This window comes from Gymnodraco acuticeps, unplaced genomic scaffold (assembly GCF_902827175.1).
Source record: "Gymnodraco acuticeps unplaced genomic scaffold, fGymAcu1.1, whole genome shotgun sequence".
In the NCBI taxonomy this organism is placed as follows: Eukaryota; Metazoa; Chordata; class Actinopteri; order Perciformes; family Bathydraconidae; genus Gymnodraco; species Gymnodraco acuticeps.
Window position 1 is genome coordinate 156,168 of NW_022990943.1, and position 22,570 is coordinate 178,737.

Below are 22,570 nucleotides of genomic sequence, written 5' to 3' on the forward strand. Positions count from 1 at the left end.
CACGGTTCCCCAGCTCTAAATGTGTTCCCGCCGCCTCGAGAGATGCCTCAACACCATGCTCAAGTCCGCACAAACACATGTCACACATTTGTTGATTTTTGTGTCATAAAACATTTGCCGCTGACGCATCCAGGCTTCAGGCCGAGGGCGCAGCAAAAAAAAAAATGAAAAGAAAAACAATAAAACCAATAAACAGCCCATCAACTCTTCCCCTTCTGAGAGCAGCTACGGCATCTCTCAAAAGGCGGATTAGCCGTCACGCGCATGCGCAGTGCCGGCTGGGGTTGTGAAGGCACCACCGTCATGCGCATGCGCAGTGTCGGTGGGATTGTCGAAAAGGGGCACCACTGTGTTCAGACACTAGAGGGCCCCATAACACAACAAATAGAGACTCAGAGGGGAAGAGACGTGACATCTCCACTGGCACTAAGGAGCATGCAGTGGAAGATGCTCACATCATCTGCTTGGGTTTTCAAGACAGTAACACGGGGCTACAGACTGCAATTCGCTGTCACCCCCCCCTCGCTTCTCGGGCATTCTGCATTCGCAGGCCCGAGGAGAGTCAGCCCATATTCTGGAGAGAGAGATTCTCTCACTCCTAGAAAAGAGGGCTATATCTATTGTACCCGCCGAGCAGAGTCAGGGCGGCTTCTATTCCAAGTACTTCCTCGTTCCCAAACGGGGAGGGAACGGAATTCGGCCAATACTTGATATGAGGGCTCTGAACAAATATCTAAAAAGATATTCAGAATGATCACTCGCACATCTCTGCTGCGGCTCGTGCGACAAGACGACTGGTTTACATCAGTCGACCTGAAAGATGCGTATTTTCACATCCCAGTATATTACCCACACAGGAAATATCTGAGATTCGCATTTCAGGGGATCTGTTATGAATACAGAGTACTCCCCTTCGGTCTGTCTCTCAGTCCAAGGGTGTTTGTACGATGTACGGAAGCCGCGATAGCCCCGTTAAGACAACAGGGTATTCGCCTGGCGACCTGGACGACTGGCTGCTTCTCGCACAGTCGGAGCAGGAGGCTGTTACGCAGACAAATGTCCTCGTAAAGCACCTGCTCAACCTGGGTTTCATAATAAACACAGAGAAGAGCATGTTGTGCCCCGCGCAGACTATACTCTTCCTGGGTTTACGCCTGAACTCGGTGCCCTTTTCAGCTCGCTTGTCAGCGGAAAGAGTGAAAGCTTTCAGAGCTTGTCTCGCTCTTTTCCAACCACGCAAATATGTTCTCTTCAGATCATGCCTGCGATTGCTGGGGCACATGGCGTCAGCCATCCTGATCGTACGACTGGGACGCTTACACATGAGGGAGTTTCAGCGCTGGGTGATGGTTACTGTGAAATGCGTAATGGCACTGCGCCACTGGCTGCACCCGACTTTTCTAGTACGAGGTGTGCCTATGGGTGCTGTCCTTTCACGGAAAGTGGTCACCACGGACGCATGTCTGACAGGTTGGGGAGGTATTTATGAAGGTTGCCCGGTGAGGGGTCTCTGGAGCAGAGACCTCCAGCGGGCGCACATAAATTACCTGGAGCTTTTAGCGGTGTTTCTCACCCTAAAACGCTTTCTGCCTTTCCTCAGGGGACATCACGTCCTCGTGAGGACAGACAATACGACCACAATATCGTATATTAACCGCCAAGGGGGTTTGCGTTCTCTCCAGTTACACACACTGGCGCGCAAACTGATCCTATGGAGCGGTAGACGTCTCCTCTCTCTGAGAGCGACGCACGTACCGGGAGTGATGAACCTCGGGGCAGATCTACTGTCCAGAGGTATACCACTTTATGCAGACTGGACTCTACATCCAAGGATTGTGAGCCAGCTGTGGGTGCGTTACGGCAGAGCCGCGGTGGATCTGTTCGCATCGAAAGACAACGCTCAGTGTCAGCTGTTCTTTTCGATGCGCGATCTAAATGCACAGTTAGGCGTGGATGCACTCGCGCACGATTGGCCCCCGGGCCTTCTGTACGCATTCCCACCCCTGGCTCTGATACCCCCAACTCTGGCCAGAGTGAGAGAGCAACGCCACACACTTATCCTGATAGCTCCGCACTGGCCAGCTATGTACTGGCTAGCGGAGATATATCAGCTGCTGTGCGGGCAGCCATGGCAGCTCCCACTACGCAGGGACATACTGTCCCAAGCGGGGGGGGCGATCTTTCACCCACACCCAGAGCGCTTGGCTCTATGGGCCTGGCCCGTGAGTGGTACAATCTGAATACAGTGTGACATGAAGCTGACCCTGGCAGCTGCCAAGCGAGCCAGTGGCACTCATGCACTATCTGTACAGTCTTCATGCACTCAGTTCGCCCCAGGGCAAACAGAGTGTGGTTGAAGCCCAACCCTGCCTTTATCTTAAGGCGGTTGGTTCAGGTACCACATTTGACATTGAGGCATCCTCCCCGCCACTGTATTCCTCCGGGGAACAGCGGCCGGATTTGCCGTGTCTAGCCCGTGCTTTACGCACGTACAGGGACAGATCAAGGGTGCTTCGTCATAATGACCAACCCCTTGTGTCCTGGGCTAACCCTTATAAGGGCAAGCCTGTTACTAAGCAACGGCTCTCCCACTGGTTTGTGGAAGCAATTGCTTTGGGGCCCATACGAGTCAGAGTTCGCAGGCACCCTCGGGTCCGCGAGCTCTTTCGACCCAGGGTCTGGCTGCATCCTGGGCTCTGTCCAGGATGTCTCCCATCCAAGACATTGGTGCAGCAGCGAGCTGGTCCCCGCCGCTCACTTTTGTCCGCCTCTTAACAGGCTGGACGTTCTGCTCCCAGTGTGACTCAAGCAGTGCTGGGCACCTGGTTGAGTCAGAGCTCTACCTGTGAAGTTCTGGTTGGTTTGGTGATTTTCGAGATAAGCTCGTCTGACAATACGGGAGCTACAATTTCCCATAGTAAGACATCGAACGGAGTGTTATGAATGAGAACTAAAGGTTACTTACGTAACCCCAGTTCTCAGAGTAACATGAAGTGAGATGTCTCACCAGACGGCCCTCCTTGCTATGGTGAAGCGAGAAGAGGTGCTTATTTTGAATGACGCATGCGTCGTGGCGCAAGCTACTTATAGGGGGTGAATTCCCTGACGCTGACGTCAAGATCACCAGCCAATCAGGATTGGCGTAATGAGATTGATGCTTCTGTTTGCTCCGCGATGAGGCGCATCCCATAGTGAGACATCTCACTTCATGTTACTCTGAGAACTGGGGTTACGTAAGTAACCTATAGTTTTGTATTGCATTATGGTACGAAAAAGAAAAACTCTGCTTTTGCATTACAGTCACATTTAGCTAGCATAAGCTTAAAGAGTAAAGCTCATGTTATTCTATATCATTTTTATTATCTCCAATAGAGTGAAGCACTGATGACGTTTATTCTGGAAGTTAGCATTGCAAGGAAATCCTCGACAAAAAGCCAATGGGATTTTTCCATTGGTTTTGGTGTATTGCAGAAAATAAGCTATGTGGCAAACACGCGTTTATGGATAATCTCCACATATTAACACCACTTTGTGATTTTTAAGCATAAAAGTAATCGCCCGACTGAGTGGGGTATTACTGACAATAAAAATCACTTAAGCTTGTTGTACACCAGAGATACTAACATAAGAATTTCACCAAAAACAAGTTCAAAATAACACTGACTTTGAGACGAGGGTTCGTAGGTGGTAAAATGCTGACTCATTTTAGGGTTTCTTATTTTCTGCATTACTCCGAAAAGCACTCTTTTACACCCTTGTGATGCTAACTTTTGGGCTGGCCTTTGGAAATACTGTACATAATCACAATACCACTCAATCACAAGACAACATCCATTTATATCCTTATTTCTGTCTGTTAGCGTTAATTATTCCAATGATTTATCCTTTTGTAGCGATATCAGCATTGGGGATGTTAGCATGTCAACATTTAAATTAGCTAGCTAGTAATATGTATTATTTCAATAATAATGTATTCATTTTAGGGGTATATTTAGGGGTATACATTATTAAATTAAACTCTTAAAATGTATGACAGACAGATTTTAAAATTGATTGATTCGAATGGATGCAACAGAATAAGATAATACATTTGCCCGATACACGTCACATATATCAAATATATGTCAAGCGCCTTTTTAACGATAATTCATGATCTGTTTAAAAACAAGAACAAATACCATTAAACTCTCTGTACCTTCACATTGCATAATCTGTTGAATCACTTTCACTATACTTGGATTAGTGGCTGTTTTTGTCTCTTGTCCTAATATCTGCTCTTCAAACACAATGGTCCAACACTAGGAGTGGAGAAAGGGTTAACATAGTGATCGTCAGAGGAAGCAGTGTGGTTTGTTGAGTGGGGAAAAGGTAGTCTTAACCTTGAGCTATAACTTTATCTGCACGATATAGATGCTACAATAGAAATAGTTTGATGATTATTTCATACTGCTGCAGCCATGACTTTTGCTACAGTCCCACTCACACATAACAGCAACTAACTACTTTGGCCTTCAGATGGCAGAGACCACCACTTTGTTTAGCTCAGAAATAAGACACATTCTATGTCTGTTTCACCCTTAAGCTAGTTTCATGTAGCTGTAACCAGCACTGCATTCAGTACTACAGCATGTTGATCTTAACTTTAACATTGAGCCAGATGAGATGCTGTGTGCATTTTGTACAAAATACTGATTTTAAATAAGAACAAGTGTGACCATATCAATCTAATTTTAGATTTGCTTCAGTGGCGTCCAGTGCTGTTGAGTACTGACTTCCCCTTTTGTTAGCTTTGGGTAGCTAGCTAAACACAAGTTGGGGTAGATATTTGCAAGTGGTGTTGCATCACTAGCGTAGAAAGCTGTTACTATGCCTGAGCTTCTGTCATATATTATTTACTCACAGCGGATCCTTGTGATGAGCAGGAGAAAAAGTACCTTATTGTCTAGATCTCCCACTTTCAATCCCATGATCAATGTGGGCCCTAATAGCCTGCAGCTAACCACTTGTATGAAACATAGATGAGAGGAAAAACCCGTAACTAGTGTTACTGTATATGGACCAAATGTTAAGAGGTGTTGAAACAAGTTAGACCTAATCTACCTGTTATGTCAAATTTAACCCGTTTCAAATTATTTTTATGTTGGAATAAGGGGTTATTTGATCTAATTTCCATAAAAATAACATGGATGGTTCCATCCTCACATGAAAAATGAATGATCACTACTTTCATTGAAATATGGGTGTTATATATGAATTTATAGCATCTGTGATCAACAGGTGTCATTATGCTCTGGTATTGGAAAACATTTAATAATTTTAAAACTATGTTCTTAACTATGATATAGAACAGTCTGTAATAGTTAGGTCTTTTGATCATATATTATAATATAATTAAGTTGGCAAAAAAAACATGAGGAAAATAGTTGCACAGTTGATGGACACACAAGGGTTAAAAAAAACAAAAAACCCTCCTAATTATTTATATAATTTGGATGAAAAAACCCTCTACATTTGTTATTCCAAGAACAGATATAGGGTTAAGCGTTATGATCTGTCCATTTTTTACCAGTTATTACTTGAACAACTGAAAATCTTTAATCCTTTTCGGCTACAGAACCCAGTTCTGAGTGAGATCATTTCTCTATGAATTTGAAGGCATATCTGGCAAATGAGGAAATCACATGTCTACAACCCCATCGCCACCCCCCCATCCCCTTACGCACGACATGCTCATTCACAGGAAGGACAGAATAACCATGAGGTCAGCTAATCTTCTGAGGAACAACAGCATGTTGTCAGCACAGTCATTTTAAAACATCATTTGTTTGACTTTATATTTGCTATCGTTAGGTGACATCATACGCTCATATTAACAACATTTTTAGAAATAATATATATTGACATTGTTACGTTGGTTCAAAAAGCAGTTGTCTTAATTGTGTGACTTGCTGTCCTTAGAATAACACACCATCACTTTGTAGAGGGGTGGAAAGGAAATAAGAACATTTAGTCTATTTAAAGTAATGTAAGTAAACATTCATGATACAGTAGTTGTACTTGAGTTTTTCCATTCAACTTTATATTCCTACTGCACTACCTATTTTTAGTTTACTTCACTCCATTCTATTGATTTATTTGGCAGTTTTAGATGCTAGTTACTTTCAGGACTAATTACAAAATATGATGGTTATAGATAACTCCATTAAAAGGCTATAATAGGCTCCACCTCGAGCTACTACAACAATAACACAGAGGATGAATAATAATTCAGTAAACAAATATATCATTAGTATAACACTGAAAGATACATTGCAGGAATAATTACATTTAGCTGATAAGACTAAAGTACTTTTACTTAAGTCACATTTCTAATGCACTACTTATAATGGAGTATTTATATACTGCAGTACTGATATTAAGCAGGGATCTGCATAACTCATTCCCTGATTTTGCTGACCTAACATGACCTTAGGGATAGTCGCAGTCTCATGGAGTCATTTAACCAAAAACATGAAAACATCCTAATCTATTACCTAATCTATATAATCCCAAAGTATAAATATATATTGTAAATCCTATAAAGGAGAAATATGACTTCTTCAACAAATGCAGCAGCCTCAACATTTGAACGGACACAAAGTGCAACTTTAAAAAGGATCCCACTGTAAACAACGTCATCACTCATACGGTAAAGTGTGAAGTTGATGTGGGTGAGGGTGGCTGTGTACATTTAAAATTAAACAAATAGCAATATCCCCACATTCGATATAACGGTCTGATCTGCTTTTTTCCAGTGGTTAGCGTCAACTTTCAACCACTGACATTCTTCCATACAATAAGTGGTTTAAAGATACTCAAATTAAAGCATTTCTGTAACAAAACCAGAATGTTGTTACAATTCCTGTATTATAAACCTGATTTGACAAAACCCCGTAAAATCAGGATGTAGTATTTAAAAAGCTCTTATGGGCTATTGACCTAAATATTATCTGGTGAGTCATCACATCTGTTTTCCTGCTTTGGCTGTGTAACTTTCAACCCCCAACTCCCTCTCCGAACTCCCACCTACACCCCCCCCCCCCCCTCTGTCCCAACAGACTATATCCTTGCATTGTCACACAGCTTTATCACAGACCCCACACACACTCACCCTGTGTCCGTGGAAACTACGCTGGCTTCCATCATATTTCCACAGTTTGAGTTTTGGACTGCTCTCTTTTACTATGTCTCTCTATGAGCTCCATTGAAAACTCCGCCTTTTTCTCAACTCCCCCCTTTTTTTCCTCCCCTCTGTTGATCGCTGCAGGACTGAATAAGGGAAAACTAAAAGGCAAAGGGAAAATGTGTTTCTCTGTGCGCCCTCCCCTCTGCTTCTCTGTCGACTTCCTGAGTTGATCATTAGGCAGGAAGAGGCTGAACACTTTGGTCAGACTTCCCCTGCTCTCAGTCTTTTTTAGTCTATGACATACTCTCTAACTTCTGTCTCATGTCATCTTCCTTTCAGTCTAGTGTTCTCTTACTCGAGCAGTACAGTTACAGATCATGCTTATTATTTATCATATCTTCTCATATTAACAGGCTTTTTAATCTCAAAAGAACCTCGTAGAAATACGACCCTGCTCAAATTCTGCACATGTGGCCTAAATATTCAGCAGATTCTCCATTAGCCTCCTCCTCTCCTTCCTTCTCCCCTCCCTTCTCCTCTAAAGTTTTCCAGATGCCCCACCTTCCAACTGTGGAATGCACAACCTCATGTCCCCCCCCCCACCCTTTTTTCCCTCTTTTCTGCCTGCCTCTTCACACCTCCCCCTTTATGTACTCTATAAAAGCTTAAGTTACTCTCTGACTGATTGTTGTTGAGTAGCTTTCAGTGTAAAGTCCATGCACTTTCAGAGGGTGGTTTTCTATCCAATCAACAACCCTAACCCTAAAAACAGGAAGCAGTGTTTATGTTTTTCGCTCTGCTGATCTGGAATGAACTTCCAGAACATCTGCCCTGATTGGTTTAAATCGAGGCTAATTTTTTTTGTTTAATCATGCCTTTCCAGAGGTCATTTAACAACATTTTGTCATTATACCTCTTCACCTCTTGCAGCATCAACTGTATTGACACTTGACTTATTACAACTATATTCAATGTCTTTAATGAATTGTCCTTTTTTCTTGTATAGGTCATGCCTTTGTAAGGCACTGCATTTGTCGTTGAAATGTGCTACATCAATAAACTAACCTAAATTGAAGTTGACTAAAAGCACAACATATTGATGTTTCTCACAAACTCAGTACAATGTTTCAGTTTAAAAAGCAGGGTCTAAGGTCTCCCTTTGGTTAATTTACCATTTACCTTTGCATTTCTGTAAAACCCACAGACACTTAAGTGCACGCACACATACACACACACACACACACACCACACACACACACACACACACACACACACACACACACACACACACACACACACACACACACACACACACACACACACACACACACACACACACACACACCCACACACACACACACACACACACACACACACATGCTTTCACAGTTCAGCCAAGTGTGATGACTGCAGCTGCTTCCTGTTTAAACATGGGTGGTGATATGTACATGCTTTTATTCTGCAAACCCCACTCTGCTCAGCCGAACATGCATACAAGTTTTCAACAGCAGTGAGCCACCACTCGAGGGAGCTATGATACAGAGCATTACACACCATAGATACAGTAACCATGGAGTTGGACACGTTTAGAACAAAGCCCATTGAACACTATGAAACATGGTCAGTGCTATTCTGGGCACTGTTTCATACTTATACTAAACCCTCCAGGGGGGACTTGAATTATTAAAATATCACTGTGCCTCACACTTGTTCACATGCTCATCTATACTGCCTCTTTATTTTCTGTGTAGCCAAAATAAATCTTAATTAAAGTTGTATTAATTGGTGTTTATGGGGCAGGGACATTTTACACAGGCATACAAGTTGCAATGTATAGTACTGAGGATCTCCTTAAAAGAAATAGAGGGCAGCATTTCACCTCTACCGGGTCGAAACACTTACATTTACCCAAAAAAGGCTACTACTAACTAACAGCCGCTCAAGAACATTTTCAATTTCACCAAAGTGATAAAACTCTGATAACCAAAATAACACTGTTTCCTATAATTTTCATGTGGTGTCAGCCTGTACTTTATGTTACCCATCTGTACATACTACAGTGGTACAGGAATGAGTCCCAAACTCGGAAATTAGTAAGCATTATTGCATTTCAGGTTGCCTTGTCTCAAAGTCAATGGGTTTTTGAATCAGTTTATGCTTGGATGCCTAAAATAAAATCGATGGTAAACACAAGATTACAAGATGTTCTCGTTTTGTTCTAGAAATGTAAATACGTGAGTAAATACCAAGCTGGTGAATGTCTGAAGCATCTATGTGTCTTAAAAACACAATTGCTAACTAAGTGGCTAACTGAGACTGCTAAAAGTCGTCATGAACATTAGCCACATTTAGCTTAGCGGCGTATTTATTTAGTTTATAGCTTCAACGTTAGCTTTTTATTTCTGGCGATTGCATTTACGCTTCAGAAATCAGAAAAGTGGTGTTATTATGTGGAGATTAACTTCCTGACCAAAACACGTACATTTTATTTTCTGCAATGTTCCAAAACTCAATGGAAAAATCCCATTTCTTTATTTTAAGTTTTTTATTTAACGGGTCAACCGACAAAAATATGTCACTCTTTAGATAAAAGTATTTTAACTAATTTTTTCACATTGTGACCGTACCGTGAAGTTAATTAACTTACATTTTAAGTCGTATCTTACACATTGCATCTTTTTGTTATCCAACAAACCTTAACATTACATTATGACAAGGTTGACAGTATTATTATCACACTATTCCAGTGTTTATGTTAATCGTGTGAGCATACAGTTGCCTACAGTATGTCCATATCCAGCAGATAAGCATTCATTTGGAATTCTTTTTTTATACCTGATAAAACAAGTATAATATTTATCTTCTTTTAGCACTGGTTTGGTCAGAAAATGATCCATCGCCTAACTGGTAACCCGACTTGTGTTTAGTACTGGGCTGTGGATTGGTTTTATTGGGGCCTTTATTGCTGAAAACACTTATCAGAAATCAGGTTGATGAGAGGTGTGTTTGTGGGTTGAAAAACCAAAACAACGAGTCAAAAGACACTAAAATGCTCTGTAGAGCTGAGGGGAACTACAGAGTAGAGTGATACTTATCTGGGCGTTTATCATTACAAAGAACCCTGTTTACATAAATTGTATCCATTTGTAATTTTGCTGGTGCACCTGTAAAGGTATTCAATGACTGTATTTGATCAGCCAGTTTAGCAGGTTTGTTGATCCATAAGAGTCTTCACAGAATAAGTGGGTGCAACATTGAAAATAACCTTTAATTGTGTTCCCCTATAGTATACAGTTCCTGTTCTATATTTCAATAGACATTTCATAAAGCCGCTCTACTTGGCAAGCTCACTGCACTTACTGTGAAAATGTGATTGGTGGTATTTGTGTCAGATACAGGCCACCATATGCTGTGCCAGAAGCCTACTGTGGTGCTTCTAATGCAACCCAGAGCTTTATCTTGTATCAGCCCTCAGAACACAGCCACTCTTTTCTGTTTCAGCTGAACGAGACACTGAGCATTTGGTGTAGGTGATTCATTTGTTTACCCGGAGCTGATTGCAGGATTTGACTGTCTTTCATAGTTCCTTACAGATGATTATAAATTAGGAGCACTGAATGACGTGAGTGGAGCAGCTGTCTGTTCATGAGTTTTTCCTGACACGACTGATGGAGATAATGAAGCTGAGCCCATGTACTTTACCAATCACATGCAACTGCATACTTTAAAGGTCACCTATTATGCAAATTGCACTTTTTGATGTATTTTATGCATAAATATTTTTCCCCGGTGTGTAAGGAGACTCACGAAGTGTCAGAAAATAAAACCCTCTCTCTTTTCCTCCTTACCGACATCTCTGAAAACAGGGGTACAATGGAGCTGATCCAGATTTACTGCGGTCATGACGTCATTACTAAAATGTGAGCTGGCTTTACGTTGAACACCTGGCAACATCCAGCCCACCCAACCTGTGTATCGTCCCCTATCAGAAACGTTTCTGTATCAGAAACAATGCGCGACGTGTTTTGGAAGTAATATGGTCTGTGTTTACATTAGCAAGCATCGCTAACAGTCAGAGCTAACGCTGTGCTGGAGAGAATATGTGTAAAGAAGCCGGATATAAAAAGGTACTCACCTTGTGGTAAACCTGAGAGAGAAAAAGCATTTGAGCTTCATACTGTTTCAGAAATAATGCTTGATTTTGGAACATAATATGGTGTTTAATCACGGCAGCGTTTAGCTGAGTTTCTGCCGGTGTAGGTACCATATCTGCACGGTCCGTTACGCTTACTAATGACGTCAGGCATTGGCTGTACGGCAATTTACACGGCCAAATTCCACAAAGAATATTAAAAAATAACAATCGACAGTGGATGTATGTTAGTGGAACTGTGTCCGGAAAGTGAAGTGTTAATTAAGTAATGTTATTGAAGAACTGAAATGCATAAAATTGAAAGTTAATATGTATCATATCTCTCCGAAATGGTATCTGGTGTTTCCATAGCAACAACAACTTCCTGTCAACAGTGTAAACTCCCACAGACAGTACACACGTTCATCCTCTGAATGTTATTTTTTAATATTCGTTGCGGAATTTGGCCGTGTAAAATGTCCTCTTGGGTTGCCGTACAGCCAATGCGTGACGTCATTAGTAAGCGTAACGGACCCCGTGCTAATCTGGTAGGCCGTGCATATATGGTACCTACACCGGTACCAGAGGTCGCGTTAACCGAATATTTTCCGTCAATGACGGATTTTTTCTAACAATGACGGAAAAATCTGAAAGCAGTCCGTCATTTTGACAGATTAAAACACAACTCGGAACAGCGCCAAAATGTCCACCAGCGGCCCACATTTTATTACATCCTTAGTGGCCAGGTAGACTGAGGGCGATCTACTGTACTCTACTGTAACTATTATTTAGTCATTCACACCCCTGTCCAGTTGGTGGCGAGTGTGTGCATATTAAGTAGCTATTGTCTAGTCTTGTTTTTGACCTCGTTGTTTAACCGGCTTAGTAATCGCAAAATGTCACGGCGGCTGATCGTCCGAAGCTTTTTTAATAAGCCCAGTAATTGTGATGGTGTGGATAAACGAGGTGAAAAGAGGGATTGATGCGGTGGAGGATGAAGGACAAGCCAGTAAGACTAAAACTGACAATGTTCAGCCAGCGGCAGAGGGGCAAGCAAGTGGCAAGGAGTTCAAGCGGGAGTACCGGGTTCAGTGGGAGCAAGAGTTTGAGTGGCTGAGGAGGGAAGATGGCAAAATGTTCTGCGACATCTGTAGAGAAGCTAAGATGAGTAACGGATTTGTCCGAGGGTGCACGACGATGCAGAAATCAGCGTTCAGGCTTGGCTACAGCAGATCAATGGAGTTGTTCTTGTAAATGTTTTGTTCAGTGGCGGCACTAGGGGGTGGCTACTTGGGCTCAAGCCCCGGATGTGTTCTGAAAAACCCTGGATGTTTCACTTAAAAAAAAAAAAAACGTCTCGGGAGTAATGTGCAGTACCGGAGTCCACCAGAGAGGCAGCCGATGCGGGACATTAGCCTGCGTACTGCGTAGCCTGCCCTGAAGAAGAAGTGATCCTTCCTAGTGCCTGACAAGTTTTAAGCTAATAGCCCAGTGATTCTCAAACTTTTTTCAATAATATACCCCCTTTGAAAAAAAAATTCAGCCACCCCTGATCAGCGCAAAAACTATTTGTTAGGGGGAAAAAGCCTATATAAAGAGGTACAGTACAGTCTTGCACCATCAGTGTCTGATTTATTAAAACAACAACATTGTAACTGAGAAACACTTAAATGCTACATTTCAAATGTTTACAATCCATCACTAAATTCATGGCCAACCAATTTTAATATCATGCAATAACACTAAGATGACATTAGTTGCATTGAACTGATCTTTTGAATAAGTTGTTCTTACAATTTAGTGAGAAACATGGGCTTGTGCTTCACTGAGGATCTTTGTCATTCTGACAGGGAGGCAACTGCAGTTATTACACTTCTCATTTTGAAATATGTGTAACTCTAGTCAATGAATATAAAACCCACACTGCTCAATCTTCGTTACTTTTCCTAAAATTGGTATATTTATCTATTTATTTTTTTCATTAACAGAAAATAAATCTCACGTACCCCCTGCAGTACTCCAACGTACCCCTAGGGGTCCGCGTATCCCCATTTGAGAACCACTGTAATAGCCTATACAGTTATGGATATTAGAAAGTTATTTTCATCGAAGCAGGCGCCACAAGCTGCAGCAGCAGCAGTATCAGCAGCTGACAACAATGTCATCACCAGCAGTGAAGAAATGGATGATGTTTCAGGTTTGTGAATCTAATGGTGATATCTGCACTCTGGCTGACTGAGTAAGAAGTGAAAAAGAGTGATGTAACGTTAATGTTATAGCTAGTAAACATAGAGTAACCACACAAAGTATATGTTATATATGTTATTATGTTATTATGCTTATATGTTAGTATGTATACAGAACATGACTACAAATTATCCTAAGATGTAACGTTAACCCTTCATACCTCAGTCTACTTTTAAGACACTAAAATAACGTATTCCAATTTTTATTTAGTTTTCGCATGGGGAATTATACCGGCTCTCGTTTCAGTACACATAACAACGGAACTGACAGGCAACCCTCTGAATCAGACTCCGATTGGCTGTGACTGCATCCACTCAGAGTGTCCGATTCAGAAACGTTACTCTTACACTCTTTACGTCACAAACAAAGATGGTGGATGAGAATAGATCTATAAAACGATAAACAATGCGCCAGAATCAAGGTGAGACTATCCGCATCCTTTAAAACTCTACGCACATTTGTTTCACCGAAATAAGTAAACGACTGTATTTGAGTGAGTTAAGGCATTAGTTTGCTTCATTAAAGGAAGTTAATGAATAAGTGTTCTCCAGTGCCTTTTGTCCGCTTTAAGGTATTATTAAGGTAGGGTTAATGTTGCTCTCAAAATGCACCAGATTGATGCTTTTAACTTCAATATTTAAAAAAAAAAAAATCTTCCCGGGGGAGCATGCCCGCCACTGGTTTTGTTCATATTTTGATTGTAATTGTCTCATTTAAAACGATGGCATGGTTCATATTTGCCTGTTTAGGCACAATGGTCGCGGTGTTTTTAGCGGCCTCTGCCCCCCTCTGCTGTGCTGTCAGTGCAGGAACAAATAAATCATTCATGTTCGTGTTGACATGAAAAGTGACCACACGGTCGGTGTCTCTGTTCATCTTTTTTTTTCTCCATGCCCTTAAAAGTTCTGTATGAATCATTAAAACATGAATGAATGAACATTTGCTGCTCAGTACCCAAACATAAATATTAAATAGGTCTCATCTCATCATTAAAACATGAAAAATAAAATGACGGATAATAATGGATTATGACGGAAATGTTACGATCCTGTCCGTCAAAATGACGGACAACGAAAAAGTCTAACGCAACCACTGACCGGTACACTCTTCTCTTCCCAGAGCTCACTGCTTGCATGTGGAAAGGGGCGTGGCTACAGCAGCTCAGGTTGCATTTGAAGCTGTGGATCCAGAATCAGCACTTTTGTAACAGGGCTGAAATAGAGGGGTATGAGGCATGCTACAATGGGTGATCTGTTTGGTATTTTGAGCAAAACACTTCAGAGACATGTTTTGTATAGATATGGCCCTATAATATATTATATATATATATCCCTTGTGTGGTGTTCGGGTCAAATTGACCCGATTTCCATTTTCAATGAATACAAATAAATATAAGGATATTTTCGTTCAACCTGAAACTCAATGGCTGGGGCTTATTTATTGTGAAGGACATGTGGAATTGTTTTTATTTTTTTCCACTTATGAAAAAAAGCCCACCCGCATTTATGTCCTTCATAAGAGGTTCGGGTCAATCTGACCCGGATACAATACCAGGACAGACAGACAGAGAAAAACACACAGAAACACACAAACTAAAGACACACACACACACACACACACACACACACACACACACACACACACACACACACACACACACACACACACACACACACACACACACACACACACACACACACACACACACACACACACACACACACACACACACACACACACACACACACACACACACACACACACACACACACACAATCGTATGAGAGAAGCTGTTTGTTCCTCTTTTCCCTTGATCTTTACCCTTTGTAGTGTGTACACAAAACTATCCTAGAACATTATAAACATTTTAGATCTTCCAGAAATGTATAAACATTTTAAATGTTCTCGCACTGTCCCCCTCGCACCTGCATGCCGGAGGAGGGACTAAACAGAGACATAACCTCAGTATAGTAACAGTGTAGTGCAGAACTACAATTATCTAAAAGCAAAATGGCCAAAATATATTCTGCTCAGAGCCTTGGAGCTAATAATGGATGAGAGTGAGTGGAATGCATTAGAGGAACACGGTGAAGTGGGACAGGAAGACATTTCTGAAGATGAGGATAATGTGGAGGTAAACTCAGAATTTGACAGCAAATTGGAAGATGAACTTGACTCAGAGCCAGCTGCTGGAAGACCCCCACAGCCAGCCGCTGAAGAACCCCCACAGCCAGCTGTGAGGTCTGTGGACCCTCAAAGGACTCCAAGACACAGACTACATGCAGCAACTGCAACAAGTACATCTGTGCTATACACACGAAGAAGTTCTGTACGTCATGTGTTTCCTAAACGGACCTGCCCATTGACTCACATGATATTCTGCAGCGTCACTTCATCAATATGTTTTTCGGATATACTGTATTTTATGAATAGTGACTGTTAATTGTTTTTATTTGCTTTGTGTTTATATCTGTTCTGTCATTTATATGGATGTTTCATTCCCTCTATATTTCACAGCCAAATACTTTTGGCTGTGTGGTTCTTGTGTTCCAATTGCTGCTAAATTGCTTTATTTCCTTCAGGGCTTTGATTATTATATGACAGATTAAAAATAATAAACATTAATGAAAACATGTTTCATTTACATGTGTCCTCGAAAAGCATGAGCAAAATGTAAACCTAGTTTTTATTACAGTGTCTTTTTTTTTAACATAAATTACATTTTTATCACAAAAAACGATGGACACTTCCATTCTTAAATTTGATCTAGCAAAGAGTATTTTCTAAAACTAATCATATATTTCATTTATATTGTTGGGGAATGAGTTAAAGACAATATATATAAGGAATTGTGCATGTTGAATTTAGTTCTGTATTTTTTTTAAACCCTGAAATATGTCCCGGGTCAATTTGACCCGAACATTACCAAAGGGTGCGAAATGTGAACATAACACAAGGGATATATAGCATAATCGGTGAGCTTTAACTTTACTTTCTTTACCGACACTGCCACTCTCATTTGCCTGCCTTCCCTTCAGTATATTCACTCATTATTCCCTCTCACCTGTTCCCTATTAACTAATCAGCTCCTTAGAATGCCCACTTCCACCTGCTTGATTGTCTTTGTGCCGGTTCCTTTAGCATTTATATCTTAGGCTGGCTGTTCCTTCAAACTTCGTTTTTTTGACCTTAGCCTGTTTTTCGTGTATTCTGATTTCACCCATCCCTCTTCTTCCTTGGTTGCCTGCAAGGATATTTGTATCCCTGTGCTTTACATTTTTTTGCGCCTGCCTTTTGGATTTTCTTTTTGTGAGTCTGTGACAGGATGCACCAAACTTTGTTACTAAAGATTATCAGTGACAGCTAACTGGAAGTCCTCTAGGCAAGTGCCAAAGTGCAAGACCGTTAAAAGTCCAGTGATCAGAGAGCCATGCTATGTGGGAAACTGCGTTGGCGTTGCAGTTAGTTCCCATCACATGCTCACAATGACAATGCTATCATGCTGATGATTTTTGCAGGAATTAAGTTTACCATGTTCTTCAGGATGTCAGGATGCAAATATCTCCAAATTAGCACAATATATAGGTGAGGATAAGTTATGTTTGTATTCGATCATATACCAAATGAAATTCCAACCAGCTGCTGTTGCTAGGTGACATCAAGTCGGTCTGTGCAAGATCTAAAGGCAATCCGTCTAAAATGTTCCACTTATTTTAGTGGTGGACTGACTAACCAACCAACACTGCTATCACTACAACTGTGTAGTTAACATAAAAAATGTAATGTAAAATTGGTTACTCTATTTTGGTTGGTTTAATGCTTCAACCTTTCTTCTATCCATGAGAATCAGGAAAATGAATCAATTGTGGCAGTCAGATAATTCATGTATTGAGCTACATATTATTAAAGACTAGCCCAATCATTACAGGTTGTTTCATATTTATTAGTTTTGGTGTCTCAACTGCTGACACTGCTGTCTGCTGGTCCCAGAACTTACCTAATAGAGATTATCTATCTACCTGTCTGTCTGTCTGTCTGTCTGTCTGTCTGTCTGTCTGTCTGTCTGTCTGTCTGTCTGTCTGTCTGTCTGTCTGTCTGTCTGTCTGTCTGTCTGTCTGTCTGTCTGTCTGTCTGTCTGTCTGTCTGTCTGTCTGTCTGTCTGTCTGTCTGTCTGTCTATACATATGTATATGATTAACCAGGACTATTTGAAAGTTTAGGAGAGTAACAACTCATCAGAAACATCTGCAAAGTTGTGGCGAAACTGTCGGCGACTATGAGCTCACCACAGCCAAATTAAATTCATAACACATGCAAAAATTCATAATTACAACTAAGATTCACTTGAAGTAACTTGTGGTCAGTGTCTACTCAAATTAAACCATGTCATTTTTTACAACTTCATTTTAGGCGCAACACGTGAAATGTTTCCTTGTGTTACTAAATAACACAAATAACTATTTAGAGAACTCTGTACAGCTTCAGTTCTCATTAGTGATGCTCAAATATCTATTTGATGGCTGTAACAACTTGCAAAGAGGGCTGAAACCTTATTTTGTGACAACGAAAGCCAGGACTCGCCCTGACCAATTTGCTGCCCTTGGCAAGATTTTAGCTGCCTAGTTTGTATTATTTTAAATAAACGAAAATCCAAAATGAAAGCCTGAATACAGAACAAGTAACATAAAATGAATTATATACAATACAAATAAGGTGATAAATTAGAGCAGACACAACTAATTATAATAGGCGTGTGGTGCAGTGGGTTGTGAGTTGGTATTCGGATCAGGAGGTCACAGTTTCAAACCCCACTGCAGTCAGCATGTCGTTGTGTCCCTGGGCAAGACACTTCACCCCAAAATTGCTCCTTTGGGGATTGCCCACAGTATTGAGTATGTAAGTCGCTTTGGATAAAAGCGTCTAACAAGTGACATGTAATGTAATGTAATATTCTAAATACAGTATAATTGATGCTGCTGGGCTGAGAAGGTGTCTGTAGGTGGCCCAAAACTATTTCAAAAATGCATCTGAAGAGAGAAGAGAAGTATATGTGACCATCAAGAGATGCATTACATTTGCTAGACCTAAGTCATATTATAGAAATTAGATTACAGGTGCAGCTCACAATATCATATATTGCCTCCATACCATGTAAAATGTATGCATTTATCTGTGCAAAAGGAGCCAAGTATTGAGTACATAAATGAACAAACTCTTCAGAAGGTCGAAATATCTGTATTATAAATCCTGTTTTGATTGGTCTTATCTAATATTATACTATTTTGAGTTACAGGATTAGTGATTTTCATGATATGTAAGCTGTAATCATCACAATTAAAACAAAAAAGGTTTGAAATATTTCACTTTATGCATAATGAATCTAGAATATATGAATGTTTCATTTTTTAACATAAATTACAGAAGACAAGTTCTATGATATAGTAATGTTTTTAGATGCACCTGTATATTCAGCTTTAGCATCTAACCAGATGGCAAAGAAGCACTTAAGTGCAGTGTAATATAGCATAGATAAAGGCTGAGGTATGGAATTTAAGGTGGGAGTAATTGACGTTAACTCTTAATAGAACTATTGATTAGCAAACACACCTTGCTATTGACTTTTTATTAATCATCACATTAACGTTACTGTACCTTTGTCTTTCTCCCGTTATTCCTCCTCCTCTTTTATGTTCTTTCTTCCCTGGTTACCAGATATCTTTGTTAGGTTCGACATGGTGATGATGGCTAATTATCGTCAGGTAGTTTTTTGTCACGGCAGGTCAAGTGTCAGTTCAGAAAATACCCCCCACCCGGGGCACTTCAACTTACCTGACTACGGGTCCAGTGGATGTGTAGGATCTATAGTTTGATAGATATTACGAAGATGATTTGATGTCTCGCCAGGAGAACGTGTATATACTACATCTTTCCCCAATTCATTTCCATTGAGGGCAGCCTCCATGTAAAGTTGGCGTCAACCCTCACGGGGTGAAAACAGTATTTCCGGTCTCGAAGTTTTCATAATAAAACCGGAAGCATTCCCCTCACTGTCAAATTATTTTACAGTGATATCTGCCGTACTCATCTACTAAAAAACATCAGTTTATCCTTGTTAATTACACAACATTGATTGGTTTAAATTGTGTGCAATGCTTTTGTGTTTTTAACTTTCGATTCGGAGAAACAAATAGTTTTTTCGGAGTTTAGGATGGCCGAAGACACTACACTACCCATAATCCTCAACTATCGTTTGGGACTACAACATCCGCTTTGCTTGACAAACCCCGTGATTAGTCCTCAAGCTCTGTGATTGGATGTTGGAGTGGCAGTGCGCCAAGGTTACGCCGAGCGTCAAACAGCTCTTTGAAATGAAATGAAACCACGGCAGACTTTCCAAAACTGGACTCAAACGGGTCTTATTCAAAAGAAGACCTTAAAGTCCTTTAATGTTTAAATAAAGCCTTATTAGTTTGTCTGTTTTGCATCTTTGGACGTCCTGCACTAAACTGTTTTATTGTAGAGATACAGTATCTTCTTGACATTTTCTATTCTATATTTCTATCATTGACCTTTTACTTTCCCCCTATTTTGTATGTAGGCTACTCTTAATATTTAAAATATTTCATCAGATATAACATATTCAACAAAAAAAATGCAATAACGTGCTTTAACCACTAGATAGTGCGGGTTAAAAAACTGTCAAGTTTACAGTGTTAACACGATCAATTATACTTTCCAGCATAATTTCCAGTTTAGTTTATGACAGATTTATTTTGTTATCCACACATATATTGTTTTGATATTTGTAACACCAAACCGACAGAAAAGATGGTCCCAGTGGTCTAGTTAATAAAACATAATAATATCAAACATAGTATTACTATTAACTTTATTGTGAAATTAAAACAGAACGGTAAACGGTAAATGTATGTATAACATCTGAAGATGTGAAGTTTTATTCATGTTTTCACATAATTGTACAGGATATTGCTATATTATTTCACATATTGTAGTTCTACACATTAATATCTGATTTGTAAAACATCATAGACAGAAACATATATCCGTCATTTAATGGTAATCTATTGAAATTCTGAATCCATAGATGTGTCTCCCATCACCTAAAACCCTTGACTATTCTCTCAACTCAGTATTTACATTCTTTAATTCAAAGAAAATCAGTAATATGTTTAAAAACTACAAGTCCTTTTCTATCAGCTGTGCACCTTTATGGTGTAAATACAGCCTATCTACCAATTGGATCAAATATATAAGTCAGCAGAATTAGTGTTGATACTGCAAGGAGACATATTGTGTGAAGAGAAATTGAAGATGTTGTTTAATTGCTGATATATTTATGATCCACGTCACATATTCAGTTTCGGCGGCATTTCTTCCAGTTTTTCCAAAGGTCTTCTCATCAGGGCTCTATAAATAAAGAACTACGGCAGATATGTAATATTTAATGCAGCCGAACCGTGTATTACAATGCCGTTATGTGATGACTTCCAAAGAGAAAAGCAAGCACACTCGGAATAAAGTATTATTTTAAATATTTTCGGATTTCACATCGCATAAAGACCATATCCCAACGTGCATTGCGGGTAAAACATCCAATCACCGAGCTTCAACGATAGCTGAGGATTATGGGTAGTTCGATGTTTTAGCCTATCACAACCTCTGAAAAAAGAAATGTGTCTCTCAGAATCGAAAGGGAAAAACCTATGGGAAAAACACAAAAGCAGTGTACACAATTTAAGCCAATTAATGTTGTGTAATTAACAAGGATAAACTGATGTTTTTTAGTGGATGAGTACGGCAGATATCACTGTAAAATAATTTGACAGCGAGGGGAATACGGTTTTATTATGAAAACTTCGAGACCGGAAAGTCTGTTTTCACCCCGTGAGGGTTGACACTAACTTTACATGGATGCTGCCCTCAATAGAAATGAATAGGGGGAAAGACGTAGTATATACACGTTCTCCTGGCGAGACCTCAAATCATCTTTGTAATATCTATCAAACTATATATCCTACATATCGACTGGACGTGTATTCTAACAGTACAATATACACTTCTCGCTACAAATCTAATCAAAAAGCATTTTAATGGCCAAACTATCCTACAATTTAGGATTTTCCAGAGAGGGTTATTTGGGAATATACGACCCACCGGAGCGTTTGCAGCCAACGGGAGCACTAGAGGTCGAAAACTTTAAAACCTGATTATAGGTCGTAATAAGCGCTTGAACAATCTACCTATTTGGTCGTAATAAGCGCTTGAACAATCGACCAATTTGGTCGTATGAGTTGGAGGACTTGTTGGTGTAAAATAATAATACCAATTTAAATTACAAAAGCGACACATTTGGCAATAGCTAACTAGATAGCTAACATTTGCTATCTTCCTTGTTAGATGGGTAGCTAAGGTAAGCTAGCTTGCTAGGTAGCTGGATAGCGAACGTTAACTAGCTTGATTCACAAATTGATAGATAGATAGATAACGTTCACTAGCTAAATAGCACACTGACAAATGGAGTTATTATAAATCGTCGACATGAGCTTTAGTATGAAGTCCGACTGGCCGATATGTTTTTGGTAAATGTGTTGCTCCTCATAGCAGGGCCCCTCTACACCACAAGTTACTACTGAGTCATAAAAAAGAAGGTAAAACTGAATTACTGTCACGCTTCATTTTCTCCTAGCTGTTGTTCTTATCAAACCCAACATGCACAGCTGTCCATTGTAGACACACAGGGCTGTGCAGTCAAGAGAAAAAGAAATCCACAGATTTTCAGACCAACTCTCTTGTTTTCCTTTCAGATAATGTACTTTGTACTGTGTTGACTGAGATTTTCCTCCCTGTCTCTGTGTGCCTCCTGTCTGTCCTTCTCTCCAACACATACATACTCACAGAGTCAACACCACTTGAGCTCACATTCAAACAGGCATAATAAGGGGAGTGTGAGTCAGTCTTTGTCTGTCGACCACACAAAACAGAATACCAACAGGCAGTGGCGACTGG

General features: G+C 40.3%; 1 protein-coding gene across 2 annotated transcripts in view; it reads right to left on the minus strand.

Moving 5' to 3' along the window:
• Window positions 1–7,414, minus strand: part of rin3 (Ras and Rab interactor 3) — a 44,392-nt gene extending 36,978 nt beyond the window's left edge. The window contains exon 1 of one of the 2 annotated variants that reach the window (XM_034234776.1): window positions 7,151–7,414. In XM_034234776.1, the coding sequence (XP_034090667.1) occupies window positions 7,151–7,185 (35 nt within the window). In that variant the 5' untranslated portion in view covers window positions 7,186–7,414. The remainder of the gene's footprint in view (window positions 1–7,150) is intronic. The other variant, XM_034234777.1, reaches the window with a different exon arrangement.
• Between the last annotated feature and the right edge of the window lie 15,156 nt (window positions 7,415–22,570).